At 43.4% G+C, this 24,276-nt stretch overlaps 1 protein-coding gene and 1 long non-coding RNA gene across 3 annotated transcripts in view; one reads left to right on the top strand and one right to left on the bottom strand.

Moving 5' to 3' along the window:
* Positions 1-20,506, bottom strand: part of LOC310843988 — a 37,286-nt gene extending 16,780 nt beyond the window's left edge. The window contains exon 1 of the long non-coding RNA XR_014563856.1: positions 20,377-20,506. This is a non-coding gene — a long non-coding RNA (uncharacterized lncRNA). The remainder of the gene's footprint in view (positions 1-20,376) is intronic.
* The window catches only part of EPHA3 (EPH receptor A3), a 207,389-nt gene continuing 203,578 nt past the window's right edge, over positions 20,466-24,276 (top strand). The window contains exon 1 of one of the 2 annotated variants that reach the window (XM_083736308.1): positions 20,466-20,836. In XM_083736308.1, the coding sequence (XP_083592434.1) occupies positions 20,740-20,836 (97 nt within the window). In that variant the 5' untranslated portion in view covers positions 20,466-20,739. The remainder of the gene's footprint in view (positions 20,837-24,276) is intronic. The other variant, XM_083736307.1, reaches the window with a different exon arrangement.

Genomic DNA, 24,276 nt, shown 5'->3' with positions numbered 1-24,276 from the left:
GAAGGCCTCTGCCTGGTCACTCATAACTTCAGTGAGGTTGTGTTCAGTGACATTCATATTTTGATTCACACCAGGGATGGCAGAGGCTGTGACCTGCCAGGTGTGCTTGGATTCCAGCTCCCATCAGGCAATCACGAAAAACTAATTAACATAAACATTTTAAATATCAATAATATCTTCAATTGTAAAACAATTATATATAATAGAATTACATGCTAAAATTACATTCCTGGGTTGGCTTACGGGGGTGGTGGGATTGAGATGCTGAAAATAATACAGCAAATGCACTTGCCTAATACTAATGGTCCCAAAGATTAATACACACAATACCTGTGTGTATTTCTTAATGGGTATACCTGGGGTTTTTGCTGCAGGATGCCATGTTCATTAATAGGAAGGGCAACATCACTGCTGCTTATCACCAAAGGGAAGGGAGGGGCATGGTGGCACTGAGGTAGGACCTATATCAGTATACCAGCTGGAGCAGTTATTTGGCGCCAGTAGTGCACTGACACCATCCCTACCTTCCTGGTAAGTAGCAGATACACCACTGACTGGAGGGTGACTCTGTCTTGAGCTGCCAGTCACTCCTGTTTGTAGCACTAGCTCTTCACTTTAAGGCATTGAATTTGGATCCCCCCAAATTAGTGAAGCTTTGTGGCACTCGCCCCACATACCCAAAGCCTCTCTCCCAACAACTGCAGTCATTTCCCAATTTACTTGGGAGTTATGCTCCAAGGCACTGTGCATTTATGTGAAATCACATTTACTTGAAACACCATTGGAAAAGTCTGCAAACACATCCAAACCCCTGGAAACCCTTGAAAAATCAGCAGAAGTTTCCAGATGCCAAAATCCGTCACAATCGTTCCCTCCAAACCTCCTTGCTCGAACTCCAACTCTCTACAGGCCTCAACAGTTGGTGAAAGAGCTCCTAATATATACCTGCAAAGGCTCATGGGATCACTAAGTGCTGTTTTCATGACTTTTTTGACCTATTTATCAATTTTGAAGTCACTTCAAGGTTCGGCACCGTACTTGGTCGCATGTCAATTGGACACAAATAAATTGGTCATTGCTTGTCTCTTGTTTCTCCTGATTGTCAGAAGAAACTTCTGCCACTAGCTTAACACTGTGCGGTCATTCCAACTGCTTAAATGCCTCAGACACACAAACAGGTTACGAGCTTTGCACAAGCCAAATTGTGTAGGTCAGAATAGCTCATATCCCACCCCCACCCCCCATTGAGGTCATCCTTTATAGAATATACTAATAAAAAACTTATTCTCCAATTCCATCATCTACACTATGAGACAGAGGTATCAGCAGGCTTGGAGAAAACTCAGGTTTTGCAGAAGTACAAAAATGGGGTCAGACTCAAGTGATGTCATGTGGCTCCATATGGCAGACGGGCAGGGTTTAGAGAAAGTCACACTGCAGACCAAAGGCAGAGGCCTTGTGGGTCTAATTAGGCTTGCAGGATGCCGGACAAGATAAGCCTTTGGTCTGATCCAGTAGGACTGTTCATAATTATGACCCAGCAGGACTGCTCTTAATTATGTTCCGATATTGTCTTACTGAGAAATAAGTCCCATCGCTAGCTATGAGCATTCCAAAGGAAGAGCAGGACAGAAGAATAAAATATAGTAAGATGTTACTTATCTATTCAAATGTTGGGAGATTTCAGGATATGGTTTCCAATGGTCTATTTCATTCCTTCAATGCTGGACTCGGGTTGCTGCTTTTGCCAAGGAAGCTGCATTCCATTATCTGTGGCACCCGTGTGAGAAGATGGAATTATTGGGCAGAGCCCATCATTGGAAGCCCTGCACAAAGACTTCTGCTTGCACAATGGGGTTTTCCTCCTCTCCTTCCTCTGTGCCCCCCATGCCCCAAGAATTGGTTTGGGGGACTCAAGAGTACCCACAGAACAGCACTTGGGGGAGGGCAGTCTGTCTGGCAAGCTGAAATGCTTGCATGGGCAGAACATGCATCATAGCGCAATGTTGAATGTCTGTGTTATTGTCATCTCTGCAACTCTCCATTCAGCTTTCAGTCAGAGTGTGGCATGGCATCTCAGGGCCAGACTGAGATTGAGCAGAGAGAGGCAGATGCTGAGAGACTGCAGAAAAGTGCAGACCAACAGAGTCATGTGTGTCACATAATCTCTGCTGAGACCTCTAAACTAGTCTGCTGCCTTCAGGTGTGGTGGAGCCTTCAAGGTGTGATTGAACTACCAGCCCAGTCAGCTTTTGTACAAATAATTTTGTGTCTGTGCAAGTGTGTGAGATGGGTGGATGCATCTTGTCCTTTATCTCAGTCAGCAAAATGATCTGGCCTGACACATTGTCCTTTTTCTGCCAACTAGTCACTGATAGGAATCAGGGGTGGGGAAACACATAGGAATAATGATCACGCATTCACTTTCCCTCCCAGTATGGAACTCAAGGTGGTATATTTAGGGTTGATCCAGCCTTCAGAGCATGCCCTAGGAAGCAGTGCAATGTAGATGATGTTATAAAGAAGGAGGTCTAAAAAGTCATGGGTTCAGATCCATCCCTCTAAAACCATCTAATTTGACCCTGGCTCTTCATAATAAAGGGAAGGAAAAGACCTCAGTCTTGGAAGGGAATCTGTGTAGGAGATCCCTTAGGAGCCTTTTTGGGTAGGAACTTCAGTTTAACGAATTGGGGGCCAATGTTACATAGGACAGGCCAAGCAGTGTCAGGCTCTTGTGAGTCATGCTGAATGTCACGCCAGTTGCAAAAGACTCCCCACGTTTTATGCAATTAGGCCTTTCTGTTAATACAGACAAGGAAACGGCACAGAAAGAAACTGCCCTTGTTTTCTGATAGCAGGAAACAATCAGGGCACAGGGCCCGACAGTTTGGCTCATCGGACTGAATAAGGGAGCAGTGTTAACTCTTGCTTGCAGACCTACAGAACAGACAAAGGTTGCCAGATCGACATTTCCAATAATAAAGGATGCTGCAAAGCTGTGGTGTTTGTTCTATGGGCTTCTATAGAGCCACAGTGTTTTGAAATAAGGGAGGTCCATTATGCGTTGCGGAGATGTGATATTCCGGAATTGGGAACGATCGTTTAAAATAATGGGCGTCCCTTAGAACAAGGGCCATCTGGCAGCATTAGCACTGAAATACTTTACCCACAAAAACAAAAGGGGAAGAAGACAGACAGCAATCTTTTTTGTTTTCCTTGGGGAGCCTGAAGTACGCGAACAATGCACAAAAACATCATTGATAAGCGGAGGAAAGTATATGGTTCAAAGTGAATGTGTTATTATTATTATTTATTTATTTCATTACTATTACTACTTTCAGAAAAGTGAGAATTGGGACTTGAGGTACTGCACAGCCCTTCTCTTGCAATTGCTTCACCAAGACAATAGGAAAAATGAAGGATGTTACCATTTGCTGGCTCTTTCAGTGGCCTCCCAGTGGCCAGTTTAGGGATTTGTGTAGATTAACATCCACAGAGAAAAAGCACGAAAGAATGCCAGTACTTGGATGTCTGACGTACAAATTCACTCAGGTTTGTGTTTCTCAAGAATATTATTTTTCACTTCAGATGGCGAGTGCAAAACTGTTAGGTTAGCATTTCCTTAGAATCCTCACACAGGGGGGGGGGGGTGCTTCTATTCTGAACTTCTCTTCCTTTGACATTTCTTTCCCAGCACTGAGAAGACTTGTCATTGAAGGGGACCAGAGCTTTCCTAGGGAAAGTGGAGTGGGCATCAAAATTGGTGGTTTTGGCTCCTGACCAGCTTGCAGGGAGAGAATCCACTCTGCTCACTGGGCAGGGAGATATAAAGAAATTGCCCATTCCTTCTCTAATCTGTATACCTCTACATTTGCTTTACACAGGGACTGGGAACTTGTGCCTTCTCAGGACATTACAGGAGTATAACTCTCAACTTCCTTTCAGTTTTTTCCCCCCAGTTGGTCATTTTCTCCCAATACAGTGGTACCTCAGGTTACATACGCTTCGGGCTACATACGCTTCAGGTTACAGACTCTGCTAACTCAGAAATATTACCTCGGGTTAAGAACTTTGCTTCAGGATGAGAACAGAAATCGTGCTCCAGCGGCGCGGTGGCAGCGGGAGGCCCCATTAGCTAAAGTGGTGCTTCAGGTTAAGAACAGTTTCAGGTTAAGAACAGACCTCCGGAACGAATTAAATACTTAACCCGAGGTACCACTGTATTAAATTCAGTTCTCTGCATTTCTACATCAGCTTGCATTTTTTAAAATTCCTCATCAAAATTCATCAGCATATTAATGGAAACTCTACTGATGCACACATCTTTATAAGCAATTCTGCTTAATATAATGCATTTTTACATATTATTTTTGAAGTACATGATTTATTTATTTTAAAGCATTACTGAGCCAGGTTACCATGGGCATAGCCAGCATTTTTGTTGGGAGGCAGGACTTTTGTTGGGGAAGGGGCAGAACTGAGCTATCTGGGATGCAATTGGTCAGTTAAGTATTTTTATTTATTTACTTGATGGCGGGAGCAGCTGCCCCCCTCAACCCCCCCCCCCTCGGCTATGCCCATGCAGGCTAATGCATTGCAGATAGAGAAGTGCAGGGCTTGAAGGATGACTGTGTTTCATTTTGTACATTTAAAGTTGACCTATAAATGCAAACTGAATCAAATTTCTCTGCCATCCATATTCATGGCATTAGCTGTTCTGGCTGGGGCTAGAGGAGTTGAGGTCTAACAGCTTCTGGAGGACCAGAGGTTCCCAGTCCCTGGCCAGGTTGAAAATGGCAGAATCACAAGACAACATCTAGACAAACCTCTTGCCAGTCCCTAGTCAGGTTCGGCTCTTGTGCACACCTTTTCCTGAAAATAAAAGTCTTGAGAGCTCTCCATTTCCTTCTTCCCGGTGCATATGAATTGGCCTTTAAAAAGTGTGCTGCATTGGAATGCCCTCCCTTTAGAGAGATGTTTGTCCTCACTTTACATGTTCAGATGTCAGTTGGAAATGTTTTATTTCGTTCAGGCTTTTACAAACTGTGGTTAGTTTCTTTTAATACCTAACAGCTGTGGATGTTTTTTGGTGTGCTTAATGGTTCTGAGTTTTATAGATATTTTAAAGTTCTGTTGGTTACTGTGCTTTATTTATGATATCTCTTTTGTGTTTGGATACCAGATTGTACATTACCTGGGGCTCTCTTGGGAAGAGCAATCTACAAAAGTAACAAGTAAATAAATTAATGAAATATTCTGCAGCTCCAGAGTAAGGGGGGAAGATAGCTCATACAGCACATGCAGTGTCCCCCCCCCTTTATTGTATTTGAAGGAGGGATTGCATGGTAGGAACATCAGGGTCCAACCGAGGTGGGGGGAGGCTTTTCATCATATGGAAAAGGCTTTAGAAGTCCTTCTATCTGGATGTAAACTAGAGATTTGCCATGGTTACAGCGGATGCTACTTGCTAAGAATTCTGAGTGCCTCTCTGCAATTGGAAGATGGTTCACAACTGTGGTGTGTGTTTGAAGCAGCAATACTGAAAATATGCTCTCATGAAAGGGAGAGATGGAAACACACGTAGTGGGTGCAAGAGGCAAGCTCAAAAATTGTAAAGTGAACCTGACAAGGAAGCAGACTGTAAGTAGCTCCCAAAATATGTGCAAAAAGGAAGAAAGGAAGAAATATTTCCCAAAGGAAATGGGAAAAGTTTATATATACTTTTCCAAAACTGATTATTGTTATGGTCTAAGCCTGTAGAGAGAAGGGACCACAGGATATAGAATGACAACCCTTGGGAAGTAGAAAAAGAAAAAGACCTATTCTGTGGCAAAAAATAAATAAATCCAAATGTGCACATCTCTGCAATTATTAGGATGTTTCACATATTATATAGACGAAACTGTGTTTGCCACAATGTGAACACATCTGAGAGCTAAAGACACACATATTAAAAAAAAATAATTATTTGTGAAATACATTAAAATTTGTGTTTTGAAATGTCAGCATTAAAACAAGACACACAAAACAAAGGGGTGGGGAGAGATAATCAATAATCATATATAAACACTCAGTGCAGGGAGTATCAATGTTTGTGTCCATGTTGCTGGGAAGGGGTTAAGCTACTCAGGAGCTCAAAGGAGTTCAGTGAGAGAAGCCAGCCAAGAAACATAGAATTGCCGAATTGGAAGGGACCCTGAGGGTCAAGCAGTCCAACTAGGAGGATAACTCAAAGAAGGTATCTGGTTTAAAGAAGTGGTACTTAACACATCGCACCCAAAAAACTGTTACACCCAATATGTTCCATGGCTTGCACATTCCTTCAATTGATATCAGAAGCCACTTTTCAAGTGGCAGTTCCATAGTGTTAACCAAGAAGCTCAACTGGAACTCTGCACACACACTTAGATAATATATTATTTTGGCTTTCCCTTGACCAACCAGAGCACAGAATCGGAGGCAGCTCAAGCTAAGCATCAGGGAAAGCCCTAGTGGTTCCCACCAAATATCCTCCCTGTAGTAGCTGCTCTAGAGGATTTCGCTGTCCTAATCAATACACATCAGGCATATGATGGATCATGTAAGTGCAAGCCTAATTAGACCCTAGAACCTCTACCATATCTAATGCAAGTAGACACCCTTATTTAGCATTCATTAACACTGGACAGTAACAGAGGAAGCCTCCAACAAGCACCTTCCCCTGGGAATGGGATTAAGCCTAAATTTGCATTTCTTAGGAAACATCTCCATTTTCCCATATGAGGCATGTCTAGCTCATACCTAGCTGCGAGTTTTGATTGGTGAGAGACTCCCTGCTAAGCAGAGGGGCACTTGCAATGATTTCTCTGTAACATCTCAGGACCTGACTTAACCAGCACTGAATGTCCCTTCCATCCAGCCCTGTCTTAAATGATGCCACAGACCTAAGATCCATCAGAATATCTCCTTCCTATAACTGAGCACCTCTCAGTCTCCATTTTGTTCAATCTTCCCCACTCATGCAGTTTGGTGGCCCATGCTTCTCTCCAGTTCTGTGCCTTGGCTATGCACGTACCCCATGCTGCTGTTATTCAATCATGCACCAAACCTGTGGGTCACTGCTGGTATCAAGACTGAGGCAGACTGACCCAGTTTCATAGTCCTGAAGGTCCTGAACTTGCTGGTGAATTGGAATGCTATTCCCACCTGGATGGCGCACTCTTCTGTATTTTCCAATGCAATTTCAGTGTGTGAAAAGTGCACAGAGAAGTACGTTCTCTACAGATAAATGTGTATAGGATTATTCTTTGGGGGGGGGGGAAGTGCACTGAAAAGCATTGAAAAAAATATATTTTGACGAACAAAATTTCATACAATAATGTGTAGAAGAATGCATATAATTTAAATGTCAAGCTTTTTATACATTATTTTTAAAATATGCACAAAACAGGATGGAACAAACCAATGATTGAGTTCCAGCAAAGAGGAAATGGGACCGATTTCGAAAGATCTGTTCATGCTTATTTGATACAAGACTTATTTAGCTTTAGCTAATTCCTTTCCCTTGTCTCCTATTGCATCCCAATGCCTCTCAGCTATTTTTGATGTTTTTCTCCTTTAGAATGGTTAGAACTCTTTTGGGAAGCACAAGCCAGTATCACCCCAAAAGTAAACTTTTTGAACGTTGGGAGGATTCCTTGGAATCCAGGGCTGAATCGCTCAGGATAAGCCTTAGCATCATCCAGCAATGGAAGCCTAAAGGCTGGTTGGATCACCTGAGCGGTAAACTGAGACTGAGACAAATTGATCTGTCTCATCTTAAATGTCAGGAGTCCCACTACTTTTGAATTAATTGCCTACCCTAGGGCAGAGGTTCTGGACTCAGCCACAACTGTGGCATCCTCAAGTCACAGTGAGGACCCAATAAATCGCTTCTCTTCACTCCTCCTTCCTTGAGGCAGGTACCTACACTGGACATCACCCCTCTCACTTCTTTCTAACTTTTTGTATTTTGTAGATTGCACTTGCCAACAGTTGCCACAAGATCATTGAATTGTAGAGTTGGAAGGGACCCTGAGGATCATCTAGGCCACCGGTTCTCAACCTGTGGGTCCCCAGATATTGTTGGACTTACAACTGCCATCATCCTTGAGCTCTGGCCTTGCTAGCTAGAGGTGATGGGAGTTGTAGTTCAACAACATCTGGGGACCCACAGGTTGAGAAAGGCTGATCTAGGCCAATGTGGGAGCCGAAAAGTTTTCCAACCCCCTGGCCCTAGGGGGTTAGTGGTGGCAGCAGCAAGGAGTAGGTCATAGGTGGATTTGATGAGCAATGCAAATAGTTGTCAGAGACTAGGCTGAGGAGTACTACTCTGATGAGTAATGGTGGGAGCCTCCCCCTTCCTCTGCTCCTGACCAGGATCCTGAAACTGCCCAGGAACAGTGGAACAGTATAGATTTGGAAGAGTGGTTTGCAGAGGGGCATAGTTCTGAAGACAAAAGTTGGGAAGAACTGGGGGGTGAACTTCAAAGTGAAGAAGAACTGGAAGAGAGAGAGAGCTAACAGACTCTCTTGCTGGAAAGTGTCCAGACTACCAGTCCAAGGTCACATAGAGCAGATAAGGTGGCTACACAAAAAGCAGGGTGGCTGAGAGATCAGATTGCAAGACAGAAGTGACTAGAGGGGAAGTGGGTGGAATCCTTAATTGGGAACACCTTTATTCCAAGAATGGGTGCTTTGTTCTTTTGGTGTGATCATTTAAGACTCTTTAAATAGACTCTTTTCACTTTGTCCTGCTTATCTACGACGAAAGGGAAAGACGAAGCCAAGAGCCCGGAGCCTGACAATAGTTGTGCAGCCCCTAGTACAGCAGAAGTATGCATAAGGTGGAGAAAATAGAGACAAAGAAACCCCACCATGTCATAAAACTAGATCAGCAAAGAATAAAATTGTCTGCCAATACATTTAGGTTAGCTAAAACAAAGACCTTCATGAAATGAATAATTAACTTATGGAATTCAGACCAATACAGATGTAATGAAAACCAGAGGCTTAGGTGGCTTTTATAATGGTCTTAAATACATTGGTGAGGAATAGATTAACCAACAGATATTAGCTCAGTCATGATAGCTAAATTGAATCTCTATGTTTAAGGACATGGTGCCTCCAAATATCAGTTGCTGGAGTGGGGGGGGGTTCATCAATATGGGAGGTTCTCTCCATGTCTTGCTTGTAAGCATTCAGAGCATCTGGTTGGTCGCTGCTGGAAATAAAGTCCTAGACTAGAAGGACACACACAGCCCAGTCTGATATTAGAGGGCTCTCCATATGGCATATGAAGAGACCCATAAGAAAAAGCAATTAAAATAGTGCACTAAGACCTGGTACTGGGAAACAAGATTGCATTGTGGGGAAGGGGGGGGGGTTGGAACCCAAGTGCAAACAAGTTGCACAAGTTGACAGCCGTTGCAACAAAATTCCTATAGCTTTTGAAAATATCAGCCCTTTAGAAAGTTATATGAAAGGCAGACTTCTCTTGACACTTTTTTAAGATAAAAGAAAACAAACAGCCTTTGTATGTGACCAGAGCAAGGAGATCAGCGATCGGGCTCAGCAGGACTGAATTAGCGAGTGACTCATATTTCTCATGGGATGGCAACTGTGCTTTTAAAAGGAAATTCTGTATAATATTTTCTGTGGCAAACTCTCCAAAATCAGGGCAAGGGGGGGGGGGACACAAACTTTATGTAACAGTGTACAACTTTTACAACAGAACCCCAAATGGCTGCTGCCAAATGTTTTATTCTGTTTGGGTGTCTCCTGGAACTTCTTTCACCCCAAGCTCACTCACGGAATACTTTAATTCCCAGGATCATTACTGTAGCCTTACTCAGGTTTTCAGTATTCTTGCGTGTAAGCAAACCTACAAGGAAAGGTGGAGCCATGCTGGCAAGCCCTCCTCTCCATTATGTCTTCTCTTCACAGTTTAGGGCCTTCCATGGGTTTAAAGGTTGAGGATCCAAAGCAGGGATCTCATGAAGGCCTCACACAGTTTGGAACCCCACGATCATGAGCCTCAATGAGTAAAAGAGGCTCCCAGCTTCAGACACCCCCCCCCTCAAATTTGTGGAGGGCTCCACATCATGAACATGTGATGGCCTGGAGAGGAGGAGCTTAGCACCACCTGCCTTCTGCTTATGCGTTTAATTAATTCATTTTGCTTACACACAAGGAAACAGAATGCCCCAAGGGGGCAAGTAGCAGCAGAGAAGTGGAAAATAAAAAGATCAAAGCAAAAAATAGTACAGAACCCAGAAAAGGTGGAAAGAAGAGTTTGAAGAACATGTGTTGGGCTTAGTGGTTAAGTGATCCAGATAAAAAGATGGGAGACTTGGTTCTGCACAATTTCTTCATCAGTCTGTGTAAGAAACACGGAGAACAGTACATATTATTGATCAATGAAATCAAAGCACCCAGAAGCAACATGAATCTGCATATTGTGCTAAATCCTAAACTGGAATGAGCCTGAGAAAGCATTGGTTTCTACACTTCCCCCTCCTCTCCTTCCACGTGTCTGAGAGCAGCAGCAGATATAGGGCAGTTCAGGAAGTTTCCTCACACAGGGTGCCATACCAAGAGGGCACAAAGTAGTAGCAGTAATAGTAATAAAGTTGGTAGCTTATACAGGTACCTACTGAGAAGAGCTTGAAAAAAGCAACTGTGCCAAAAGGATTTATTGTGAAAATAAGAAATATTTAGTAGGGGCCACCAAATTTGGTCCCTGTTCACCATATTACCCAAGTTCTCAACTGATGACTTTGGCAACATTTAGACACTTGCCTTGAATGTGAGCTTGCTGTGTTATCTAAACATGGGATCGTGGTGTATAACAAATTCTGCTCCTTTTCAAAACATGTCCACTGCAAACTATGGTTTCTGAAGCTTGTTAAACTAGCCAGCATTTGTTATAAATCAGTGTTCCTGGATACAGAGTTTGCAGTTGTTGGGGCTCCATGCAGGGCATATATGGAATAAGGAGAAGGAGAAAGTTCCAAGAAAACTCATGTTTTGATATCTTATACAGCAATCTTAGAACTAAGAGTAAAGGGATGCCAAAGAGATATTATGAATGACAGAATTTTACAAATTCCTTAAAAATACTTTCCCCCAAGAATGGCTAATAGAATATTGGAAGGTCCAAAATAAATCCATGCTTGTTGAAGCTCCAGAGAAGAGTTAAATATGCATGATGTACTCATTATTGAAGAATGACCAGACCTATGGAAAGAAATACGGAACATCATCCATGTGAGTCTTCTGGGAATTGAGCTATGTTAAGAGAATGCTTGAGAAGCTATTTATTGGCCAGGCATATGTGCTCAAATTGAAGTCTAGGTACAGTTACATACCAGATGTCAAACTTTCAGAAACAAGGTCTTTTTAGTTTTTCTGTTGCCTCATTAATTTTTTGCAGAACCAAGTGGCATTATGTTTTGTACCACAAACTATTATTACATCAAAGGGCAGAGTGACAGGGATACTCGTTAGATAAGGACTAATATTTTATTCAGAAAAGAAAGATGCAGTTATTGCATGGAGAGCAGTTCTGGGAAATAAGCAGAGAACTGAAAATTAGAGAAGCAGACATTTTGAGTATGGATCATACCATGCTGAAGTTGTTTACTTATGCGCCTCCTGCTCCATATGGAATAATAAAAGACAAAAATGTGGAAATTCGGCTCCTCTTTGCAGAACACATGCATTGTACGAAGGTTCTAGCTTCTAAACCTACGATGTCTTGTTTTAGAAATGGCTATCAGGCAACAGGACTGAGATAGACCTCAATTTGAACCTCCAGATACTTTTTCCACTAGTGAAACCAGCATCATTTCTCTTACGTGCATATGAAGTTACCCTATACTGAAGCAAACCATTGGTCCATCTGGCCCAATGCTATTAAGACTCGAGGAAACTCTCCAAATCTCAAGAAGCAACAAGCAAAGCTATTTGTTGTTATTAGTAATCTGCAGCCAATTGTATACATTCTTTTTTAAAAAAAATCTCTTGACATTTTGGTAGCATAATACAATAATAATAATAATAATAATAATAATAATAATAATAATAATAATAATGTGTGTGTGTATTTCTTGTTTCAAGAAAAAATCTGTTACTTTTTTTCCCAAAAGTTCTCCGCTTCCCCTTATGTTTTGATCCAACCTTTGCTAACCCACCAGCTGCAGTGGCGTAGCGTGGGGGGTGCAGGGGGGCCGGCCGCACCGGGCGCAACATCTGGGGGTTAGGGTTAGGGGGCTCAAATCCACGGGTTAGGGGGCGCAAATCAATGGGTTAGAGGGCGCAAATCCACGGGTTAGGGGGCGCAAATTACTTGCCTTGCCCCGGGTGCTGACAACCCACGCTACGCCACTGACCAGCTGTTTTAGACTATAGCTCTCATCACCTCCTGCCAGGCATTTTTGCAAACACAAATAAAAACAATACATGGCATAAAAATACCCATGGAAGTGAAAATAATATATAAAAAATGTTTGCAAAAATGTGTGTATTTAATCAACATTGCAGACAGAGATATGCTTATTAGCAGAAATTTGCACTAAAATGCTGATGAATTTTCATGAGGATTTAAAAATAATCACAGTAATCACAAACTGCTGCAGAAATGTGGCAGACTGGATCAAAGACTGGAAAGATGAGAAACAAAGATAACAGACTTGTCCTTCATACTTCTAACCTGCCCAGAAACCTTGTGGTAAAGGCAGGTAAGAAATGTTACTAAGAAATACAAATAAGTAAATAATATGTGGTTGTTTCATTGCGTTCTGGATCTGGTGGAAATAAATCCTCTCACTCACACTCTGAGCATGTCAGTCCGCCCCAAGGTGACAATAAGGTAATGATGACCGCAGCCCTATCAACATGCATGGTGCTTTACAGAGAGCAAAAGGACAGGTCCCTGCCTTAAGGAGATTTCAGTCTGGAATTTGACTCCAGTTAAGTTACTGTAGAGCATGGGACCCAGGTCATTGTACTAAGATGTCATAGAGAAAGGTGCTGTTGAACTTCTTAAAGAGAGAATTCCATCAGTTACATTTCCCTGCAAGCACCCTTTCTGAATTAAAAATGAATCCTGAGCTTTTTAATTAGAAAAAGAAAAAGGAAAGAAAAAAGTGCCATTTACAGAGATTTTAAATCTTGACTATTGGAGTCTTACTATATGTGGTGCAATTAATTAAAAGTGCAAATCAAGCTCTGTAGACATTAAAAAGCCTTTTTGGAATCAGACTGCAACTTTGAGCCCCCAGGGACAGAATGATTGATCACTTCTGTAGTTACTTTTAATAATCCCGTAATATTTTTCATCACATAGAAAGTTGCTTTCCTATTTTGTATTCAAGCATGTTGTCGCAGCACTCCGACCGTGTGTTCAGAATTTTCGATCTCGCACTCCCAGAAAGGTGGTGTCACTTTCTGTTTTAAGGGAAGAAAAATGTGCAATATAAAGTTTGCGTTTAGTAAGGATTTTAATCTCAGATATATTAAAAAATATATAAAAGTGCAGCATTGGCAGGATACCATAAATCATAGTTACATGTTTCTCCGGAACGGTTTTATGGAAGTTGGAGTGGATAGATTGCATTATCCTGTAATGCAGAATGCCAATAATGCCTGTTCCTATTCTTCAGAGGCACCTTTACAGTAGAAGCAAATTATTCTTATTGAAGTAAATAATGCACACAAAACTGCCTTTATACAGGCTACAGTATGATAGAGAGAAAGCACACACAAACTCAAATTCTTTTTGATTTCTGGCTATCTGAAAAAAAAAATCCTTAAGTTGCCTATTTCCTGCGCTTGTCCACAAAATTACCAACTCTTCTCAACTCTTCTTTCAATACGGCATATCTCACACTTTGGGAAACATTGCATTTATATTTCCTTCTGGCGATATTCTTTCAGCACCGTTTAAGAGAATCTTTACAGTAGGCAAATGTACAGTTAGTGCATGTTGGTTGAACTATTGCTGTTGAAATAAGTTGACATGAAGGCAGAAAAAAAGGATGTGTATTTAAAGTGGCAAACTGCACAGCAAAAAGATTTTCCAACAATAAATGGAAAACAAAACAACACACGACTTCCATTTTGGTTCTGTAAGAAAGAAACTAGTTTCGTGTTGTTTTCAGAATCCTTGAGTCCATGATGAGCTATGTATGCTACCTATACACGCCAGCTTCCATAAGAAACATGTAATCATGCATGACATCCTGCTCATGTTGCACGAGTATGTGTGAGTGTAAAACATCTGAGGTTAAAATCACATATGATGAAGCTGAATGCTTGTGAATGTAGTGAATTGTTCGAAATTTAGAATTACTTTGCATTCAATCTGAGTTGAGGCACTATTGCTTAAGCAGCTTATATTGGATCCAATTATGAAGTCCCATGAGCTTTGGATGCTTCTCATGTCAAACTCAAGGAGAGAATGAGGAAAAAATAATATTCTGCAAATACATTCCTCCCACATGCAGCTGTTTTTATTTTTTGCTAAGTTTACTACGACCTTGATAGGAAGAACTTTAAGCAGGTGTAACAGGGGGAAAGTATTCACAACCTGAATCCATTATGACTTGAGTCAGTGATTTTAGGCAGCTATCCTATTAGTGGGATAGGAGAGCTGGGGGGGGGGGGAATCACATCTGGCAACCAATGCGTCCTTTTGGTTTCAGATAGTACATGAGTAGACAAATCTAAGAAGCCCGGGACACAAATTTTCATGGCCCTCTAGCAGCTATGGTGGCTCATTTGCCAGAAATAATGTATTTAGTGTTAACTCTGGAAGTGTATACTTGATTCTGACCAAACCAATCCTCCTGATGTATCTTGTGCTCTAGGAGGCTTAGTCTTCATGTACTATCTGAAATCAAAGGGGTGCATTAGTTGCCAGATGTGAAATATATTGATATTATTTTCGGCTCTCTTATTCCCTACGTAGAGTAGCAAAAGGTGGGGGCAGATACCAGTGGGAATAATTTCTATTAATATCACTGCCCCCCCTTGCATGTGTGTGGTGAAATGTATTTTTAGTGGGAGGTGTATCTGGTGGCTATGAAATGGATCCCCTTCCACCTCATCAGTTGCCTATAAAACTGAAAATTGCTTCACTTCCCACCCTGCCACCAATTCTGTTCACATAGGTAAGCACTATGGCTATCTGTAAGTTTCTCTCCCACACTCACACATGTACACGGTGCTTGCCAATGAAGAGTATAAAGCTGATGATAATAATAATAATAATAATAATAATAATAATAATAATAATAATAAATCTATTATTTATACCCCGCTCATCTGGCTGGACCTCCCCAGCCACTCTGGGCAGCTCCCAACAGAATTAATAATAATAATAAAGTGATATAACATCAAACATTAAAACTCCCTAAGCAGGACTGCCTTCAGATGTCTTCTAAAAGTTAGGTAGTTGTTTATTTCCTTGACATCTGAGGGGAGGGTGTTGTACAGGGCTGGCGCCACTACCGAGAAGGCCTCTGCCTGGTCACTCATAACTTCAGTGAGGTTGTGTTCAGTGACATTCATATTTTGATTCACACCAGGGATGGCAGAGGCTGTGACCTGCCAGGTGTGCTTGGATTCCAGCTCCCATCAGTCTAAGCCAGTGCGCCCAAAGGACAGGGATGTTGAGAGTAGTAGATCATCATCATTTGGAGGGTCACCAATTGCCCTGCCTTTATTCAGGCCTGTGGAGATTTAAGCGTACAGTCAGTGATGGGTGCCCATATTCTTGGCTGCTCCAAATCTACAGCCGGCCCTGATGGGCTAAGAGGTTGGCAATGTGCCTGCACAGTGCTGCCCAACGAAAGAAGTTTGATCCCTTATTATTTCCCTTTCTCACTTCCCTCAAGCTGGCAGACGTGTAGAAGAGCCCTAATGGATCCCAGCAGGCCTGGCATTTATCTTCCCTGCAGCAGCCCTCAGAATGACTTCATTTGAGGCCTATACGACTAGATAAATGGAGCAGAGGATTTAAGACATAGCCCTTTAATGAATTCTATTAAAAACATGCTTTCCGAGTGGAAAGTATGAGAGGGCGATCAGCTCTACATAACAAGCGCCTGGTGCCAACGGAATCACGGCCAAGTGAGCAAGGAAGATGAGGGCTGAATATGCGAGCCTCGTTTGCATATAGGGCATCTCAGAGGGACCATAAGAACTTCCCGGGATGTGAATTATTATCTTAAGCTTCCAAATTGACAAATTCCCGAAGCATAAAGGGCTACAATTGCCTCTCTGTGGCAAAGCGAACGTGACTGACAAACTCTGCAATACCTCTGCCAAGGAGTTACTGGAGTTTTGATAGCATTGCTTCTGGTGGCAATTGTGTGAGCGCGAGCTGGGAAAAGAGCAGTAACCCAGTATTATCAGATTGTGAATGGCCTGCAATGTTAAAGGGAGAGGCCCGGGTTTTTCCGTGAATTATGTCATCTTTTATAGCAAGGCTCCCTCGGGAACTGCTAAAGCCGCATGTGTGTATGGGGCAGCGGGGGGGGGGGGGAATGGAGAGACAGAAAGAGATGGTTCTTTTGTGATTTATTGGCAGGTACTTGGCGGGAGGCTGTTTTATCATCCTTATTTTTATACCCAGCATCACAGAATGAATCCCCACAGTGAGGCAACGAGAGGCTGAATGCTGTGTTGCTGAAGGGACTTCTTGTGTGATTTGCTGGCTCTGAATGGGTATTATTGTCTATGTAAGGGCCAGTCAAATTCACACAACCTTGAATGTGGGCTCCAGTGCCAGCTGCACAGGAGGATAGCATGGGCTCCGATATTTTTAATAGTTGTTAATTTTCATTTATTTCCATTGCATTTTTAATATATATATATAAAATACCACTTAATACCACAGTTTTAAAGTGCTTAGGATTGAATCATGAAAGCAAGAGGAAAGTCTCACTTAGGGCACTTTTCAACAGTCGTTATTTTCAGGTGGGATTCGGTCACATACTAGCAAATGCAGTTTGCACAATTAAAAGCGATTCGGGTGCTCTTGCCCAACAAACTCGCATTCCCAAAAGACTGGGCTTTTTGCAATAAGGAAAGTGATAAGGAGAGCCCCAAACCAATAAGAGCAAATGGTTATTAAAATAGCCAGCGTTGTCTGAACTGCCTGCAAGCAGATCAGGATGAATGCTCAATTCAAAGGTCATCTGGAAGCTCCTTAAAATGCTGGCTGAAATAATAAAGCATCAGGTGCTCAACAGGAAGTTTAACAAGCAGGAGCAGTGGTCAGGGATGATGGGAACTGTAGTCCAGAAACAGCTGGAGACCCAAGTTTGGTAAACCCTGTCCTAGCCTAAACCTCCAGTCATGACACCATATTGGTTCTTACATGGGAAGCTGGAGTCTAGCAACATCTAGAGGCCACAATTTACCCAACCCTGATATGCAGTCATGTGGGATGTGTACAAGACTAAAATGATCCGCAGGAAATCTATGGCTGGATCTCTTGATGTCTTGTTCTTCTGGAAAGAGCAGCTGTCTTGGTTTGAGTTAGTTTCCTCTGCTTGAGTCTGGCACAGGCCCACAGTTGGGGCATTAATGCTTCCCACCGCTGCTGATTCCCCCAAGGCAAATGGCTCTAGCTTCACTGCCATTGGCCATGGGGTGAGGAAGAACATACAAGCACATCACAAGTTTCAGGGGTGGTGGTCTAGTGATTGCTTCAATGCATGCTAAACTCTGGATTTTTCCCACTGCAGCTGATCACTCCACTGGAGTTTTTATAAGCAGATGGCACAGTAGAATATCAGCTTGCATATTTGGTATGGAATGAAGAAGTCAGCATGACCACCAGCGGCCCCATCCTATGCCCCACATGTTTCCTCCAGAGTAAATCCCACTTAATTCAACATAACTTCCTAATCACTGAACACAAGGCTGCGGTCTTAACTCCACTGATAAACCCCGTCCCCCCATGAGCTTAATCTACATTACAGCCTACAGTCAGGATTAGGAGAGGGGGGACTCTAATGACATGACAAACCACTGCTTCTTTGCCTCCACCTAAATTGTGCCATCATGGTGCTTTGGGTAGTTTGATAGTAAAACAAAGTGTTTGATGCTATGAACCGCCCTGAGATACTCAGATGAAGGGTGGTATACAAATTTAATAAATAAATAAAACAATTAAACCGTGAAGCATCCCCCCCCAAAAAAACCTACACCACGACTCCATAATTTCCCTCTATAGTGAAGTAATTTTGACGATTATTTTTCTCTATTTAGCATGACACAATCCATGTGGGGTTTTCTTTGGGGGGGTCGCAGCAGCTGAAAAAACCAAATCCACACCCTTATTGAGGGTCCAAAGAGGGATCTGTACTCTCCCTATGCTCAGAGGCACTCTCTTTCACGGTCGTCTGGTGAGTCAAGCATTGCACGTAAGCCTCGAGCCTGAAGTTTGCCTCTTCCCGGAGCTTGAGCTGACGCCCAGCCTACCGCACGTAGACACCCGATTTCCAGAAGATCTCCTACAAACCTAGAGTGCAGCCTCCGTAACTAAAAGCCTCGCGAATAGTTTTTTTACTGCGTCCGATTCGGAAACCAGCATCCTTCCTACAACATCACAAGGGGGAGGTGGGGCGAAGCAGCTGTTTGGGCTAACGTCTAGTCACGCAGAATGGGAAACGGCGGGGAGTGTCTGATGCCACGAGCGCTAAGAAAGAAGCAGGGGGAGAGGGGAGGATCCCCGCAGGAGGGTGGCTGACTGGCATGGGGGGGGGGGGCGAACGACTGCTTGTGAGTAAATAAGCCATGCCTGATCGATTTTCGACTTTCACTGATGCTTTGATGCTGCCCCTTCCCCAAGCGGATGAAACGCCTGGATTTTGCACCGCGACAGCTTTTGCTACCACGTGCAGCTGGAGCGAAAACAACGCACCTGCGCAACCAAAAAATAAAATAATAAATTAATAAAATCTAGGCTTGTTGCGAACAGTTTGCTGGGGCCTGGGACTGTGCCAAACGACACCTTCGGCTAGGCGCTTTTGATTTCTTCAACACGCCTTTGTCCAAACAGGAATAAACATAGCAAGATCCCCCCCCCGCCCCCGCCCCCGCCAATCTGCGAAACACCTCCTCCTCTGAGTATTGCCACTTATTGGGCGCCGGTGGGTGGCTGGGTGGAGAGTAGCAACCGCTCCCCACTCGCTTCGCTGGGCAGCCTGGAAAGAAATCGAGGGCAGCTCCTTACGACTGCGCGCAATGTACGCCGATTGCCCCCGCCCCGCCCCTACACAGCCTCCTCGCCCTCGCTGCTCCCTAGGATTTCCCTCTAGGGTGGGAGTGGATCCAAGCAGCCCACCCCACCCGGGCTGGCAGTGCGTAACGGTATTGCTGGCGCTTGATCCCTTCAGCGGCTTAGCATCTCTGAGTCTCTACCTGTTCCTTCGCCTCTCCCACTTTCTCTTGGGAAGGGGAAGCGGTGCCACAGAGGAAGGAAACAGGCCTTCCAAGGGAGCAGCCCTGGTGGGAGCGGGGTTGCTGCAGGCGCCTCCCTTCTCGGGCTTCCCACCTGTCCCCCACTTGGCTGAGCGCAGGTGAGCGAGGACGCGGGCCAGGTTGCTTCTCTTGCCGGGGGCCACACCCCATATAGAGAGCCGGAGGGGGTGCGGGTGTCCCGCGTCCTTTTCACATCTAGGGGAGTTGGAGGAGCCTCTGCCTTCTGTTCTTTGCACATCCCCACCCCCCGAATAAGAGAAGGAGGCTCCATTGCCTCGGAGGTGGGAGGGGGTCCTGGCTTATGAGGGGTTGCTCTCCCCCCCCCCCCCGCTTCTTTTAAGCTTCTGCCGCGGGATCGGAGGGAAGGCGGGGGGGGGGGCTCTACTTTTTGATGGCTTGATCAAAAGAGCCGCTCGCTTTCCCCTGCTAAGGAAAGAGAGCGCCTTAAGCGCGCTTAAAATGGAAGATAAATAAATGCGAGCAAGCAAGGCTGGGCAGACTCCAGACTTCTTGGATCTACTTCTTCCTTTTTTGCAAAAAAACAAAACCCAAAACACCAAAAAACAAGAGAACCCAAATAGGAACCAGGCGCAAAAAGGCACACGGTTAGCATGAAAGAACAAGGGTGCCTCTGAGCATATCCCGAGCCCAGAGATTCCAATATACCAGAACAGAGCCAGGTGCGTTTGGCGCCCTTCTCTTTCATTCCCGCAGCCCCACTGAACTGAGGAAAGACGTTGCGCCGTTCCCCACTGAACTGAGGAAAGACGTTGCGCCGTTGCTCTCGCTAACTTGCAGATCTACCGGCAGAGCCGGCGTGCCTCTGAGCCGAGCTGCCTTGGGCTCCTGCACGCCACCTACTTTCTTCTGGAGATTGCTCCTCCTCCTCTCCATCTCCACCTCCACCTCCTCCTCCTCCTCGGTCCCTTCCTCGATCCCTTCCTCGATCCGCGCAGAAAAGACCCTTTCCGTGACTCCCTCCCTCGTGCTCTTTTTTACTTCTTTGTGCGTGCGCGCGCGCAAGGCGTGCGCTAGGACCCGCCGCGCCTCCCGGCGAGGCTCAGTCCGCCCGGGCCAGCTCGGCAGACTCCTCCTTATCTCCAGTGTCAAACTTGACATCAGCCTGCGAGCGGAGCATGGTAACTTCTCCTGCGATCGGAGCGCTCACATCAGTGGCATGCTTCAGGGAGATATGCAGCTCGCGCTGCCCTCTGCACCAGCAACATGGATTGTCACGGCGCCCTCCTCCTCCACCTCCTGCTGCTCCTCGGATCTGCTCTCTGCTGCTGGGCGGATCTGAGCCTCCATCCCACCAACGAAGGTAAGCCGGGCAGGGCGCATCCTCGAGGGGAGTATCTGAACTTCCCTGGATCCCGCGGCTGGAAACCTGGTCCATGGCTCTCCTGGTCGTTTCCCCCAGGGCAGCAGGTTCACCTTCGGCATTTATTTATTTATTTATTTATTTATTTATTTATTTTCCACAGCCTTTTGGGGGATAGGACCACCCCAATATATTGGAAGCCTCTCTCTGGATAAGGACGCCAGGGCGCATTGCTGGCCACGACGGACGCGCATTGGCGAGGCAAAGTTAGAAGGGGCTGTCGCTGGCGGACGGTGGTTGGGGGGGGGGGTGAGATGGTGACACCCACCTCCCCGGGAGTGACAGTGACCTGGCTCTAGACTGCAGGTGGAGGCAGGATCTTTGCATCTAGCGGCAGCTGTCAGGAGACTGGCGGCTTGATTGTCTGTCACAAAGTGGCGAAGGTCCTACTTGGGTCCGGCTTATGATGAGCAGGGCGTGTGAGCCGGATTATTAGCATAAAAGGGATGCCAGGAAAAGTCGGACGGGGAAGCCCCATGCGCTTGCCTGCCTTCACACCTTGTGGGGAGGGGATGCTTTTTTGCATTGTTCTAACTGTTTGGTGGCTAAGACAGACGCAAAGGAGAAAGAAGAAAAGTGCATCTCGAAATGTACAGTATATCTATAAAGGACAACGCTTGTGAAGCGGTGTTGAATTTGCCTTGGCTTCTTATTTGATTCAGTAGCTGCCTTGATGGTTCCATGTGTATCAACTGATGGAAGCAAGTTAAACAGTGCAATCTTGTGTTATGTCTACTTGGAAGTAAGCTTCCTTGAGTTTAATGGGACTTACTCCTAGGCAAAAGTGTCCCTAGGATTTGCAGTTTTAGGGGCTCATTAACATACCTTATTGTGACACACAATTGTGGGGGCGGGAATTGATGGTGGCCCACTTCCTTAAAATAAATGTATGTTATTAAAACATACCTCCATTTTAAAGCCATGGGTTAATTGCATTTGTTTGCATCGCAAACTTTAGGTATAATAGATTTCTAGCACTCCTGAAAGTCACCTGTGTTTCATAAATAGCACCATGTACAAATATTTCTGGATAAACTTAAATCTATTTCATGATAAAACATTTGTTGAGTCAGAAACCAAGACAATCAAATACTTCACATATGGGAGGGGGGAAATAGTGCTGATTGAGTTTTCACCCCTCTTGGAACAATTGAAGGTGTTTCTTTAAAAGGCACACACAGTAAAGTCAGACCACTGTGAACAGTCCACCTTTGCTTCAAAAGTCTTCAAGCATATTTACTTCTATTTAAAATTAAAAAGTCCAAAGGAGGGGAATAACTTCTAGTATGAAATAATTGTGTCAAATCTTGCACCTGCCTGGTTAATTCTATTTACTGAGCAATTTTCAATCACTTTGTTTAGCAAGCAAGAATATTTAATTCACTGAACAAATAATGCTGCTGATATTTTTGGATTTGGAAAGGGGGAAGCAGTCATACTGAGCTATGGGAAATAGATTTAGAAGATGTAGCTGATTTTTACATCAAAAAAAAGAGAGAAATGGTTCAATATATCCTGTTCTAAATAAAAAATAAATCACCTCCTTCACAAATGCATATTCATTACTGGGTTGGGTTATTGTTTTTTTTTAATAGTTGGTACATGATAGAATAGCAGAATAATTAGTAGAACATGTGTTACTGATAAGAAAGCGGTGGTATTAATCTTGTTGTTATACTCCCTTTTTGGCTAATAAAGCATGAGTATCAATGGAGGCCAGTTTGGAGTGGCGTGCAGCTCTCAGCAGTTGAACTCATTGATAATGTGCACAGTCCTGTTGTTATGCAGTCAATAGACCAGTGAAGCTGCTAGCGCATTGGCTGGCAAAGTACACTGTGTATTAAGACAGTGCAGCTGAGGAACCAAGAGCTGTTATTTGAACGCTCATGTCTTACAATGTTGTGTGCTATCTTCTATACATTTATTTGGAAGCCTATTCTGTCCGTAGAAGATGCTGTTTAAACACTTCAACACCCAATGTGGTGCTTATTTTGTTTATTTATTTTTTTAAAAAAATCCTACAAATTTATTGCTGTATTATAATCCGGCTCACACGCCCTGCTCACAAGCCGGACCCAAGTAGTTGCTTATATCTTTCATTTTTATTTTTTTTGTAAATCGCTTACTGGCTTCGGCTAACCAACTTGGAAGTAACACCGTTTTAAGATTGATCAACAATTTATTGTAATTGTAACTTTGTAACAGAAACTTAGAAACTGGAAAGGAAAAACTGGAAGAAGAAATAATAATGAATTGTGTTGCTGTTTGAACGTACAAAGTTTCCCCGAGCATTTCTAAAAACAAAATTACTTTTAAATGCTACTTCTGTAACTCTGAAATACTGTTTCATTTAAGAATCCAGTGTTTCAGAAAGTGTTCATTTCAGAGTGTATACATCTGTCACACTTGAAAGGGATGGTTTAAAAACTACACTGAAGTTGCATTCCTGTGCCCACTTACTTGGGAGTAAACGCCATTGAACATAGTGGAGTTTACTTTTGAGCAACCTACAGGATTGCCCTGTTAATGACTAAGTTAACCCATCATATCCCTTCACCCACTGAAACCACATTGCAGAATCTTCAGGAAAAAATGAAATGTATTTGATGAAGATGTCTAAATTGTCAGAAGCAGTCCAAAGAGACTCTGTTTGGAGTCTCTGATACATTTTACTGCCAGCTTATATAGCACAAACAGAGCAAAGTTTTTTTGTTTTCTTTTAATGTGCTGGATAAAACATACTATGAATTGAGAAGCTTATTTCACCTCATAGAAAATAACAAAGGCATTTCTATATCAGCAGGGATTTTGGTATGTTTTTTGGCTTGCGTTTAAACTTTTAAAGTAATACTTTCAATTATTTTATTTTTTTGGCCCATTTTAAATGCTTCAATATTATACACAGAAATAAGTTATTTGCTTACTGTATGTAGCGGGTCCCAGGCACTTGATATGTCCTCACTTAAATGTCAATTAAGTAGAAAGGTGATGAAACAGGTAATTTTTTTCTAAGCAATTTCTTCGAAAAAAATAAACCATTATAGAGTTGTATGTGTGTGTTTCTGGAGTGATGCACACCTTTAAGAAATCTCAGTTGGATATATATATATGAGCCATCTATTCAGTAACAGGAAAATGTCAGGAGGAATTAGCATCTGAATAATGAATGGATTTTGCTCCATGCTGAGATTTAAATAGATTTTTTTTTAATATGCCCTGAAATCTCAGCCTGAAAGTGTGCTCTTAGAATTTTCATAAGGCACCACTTTATCTGTTTGAGGTGGAGATTTTAATTTTAATTTTTAACAAAGACTCCACTTTCTTGTTGAACTTTTTCTGGAACTATTCTTGTAGAATCGAGAACCTACGGAGTGATATAA

The sequence above is a fragment of the Podarcis gaigeae genome (assembly GCF_964106915.1).
Source record: "Podarcis gaigeae genome assembly, chromosome: 4".
Classification (NCBI taxonomy): Eukaryota; Metazoa; Chordata; class Lepidosauria; order Squamata; family Lacertidae; genus Podarcis; species Podarcis gaigeae.
This window is presented reverse-complemented; position numbering and strand designations above follow the sequence as displayed.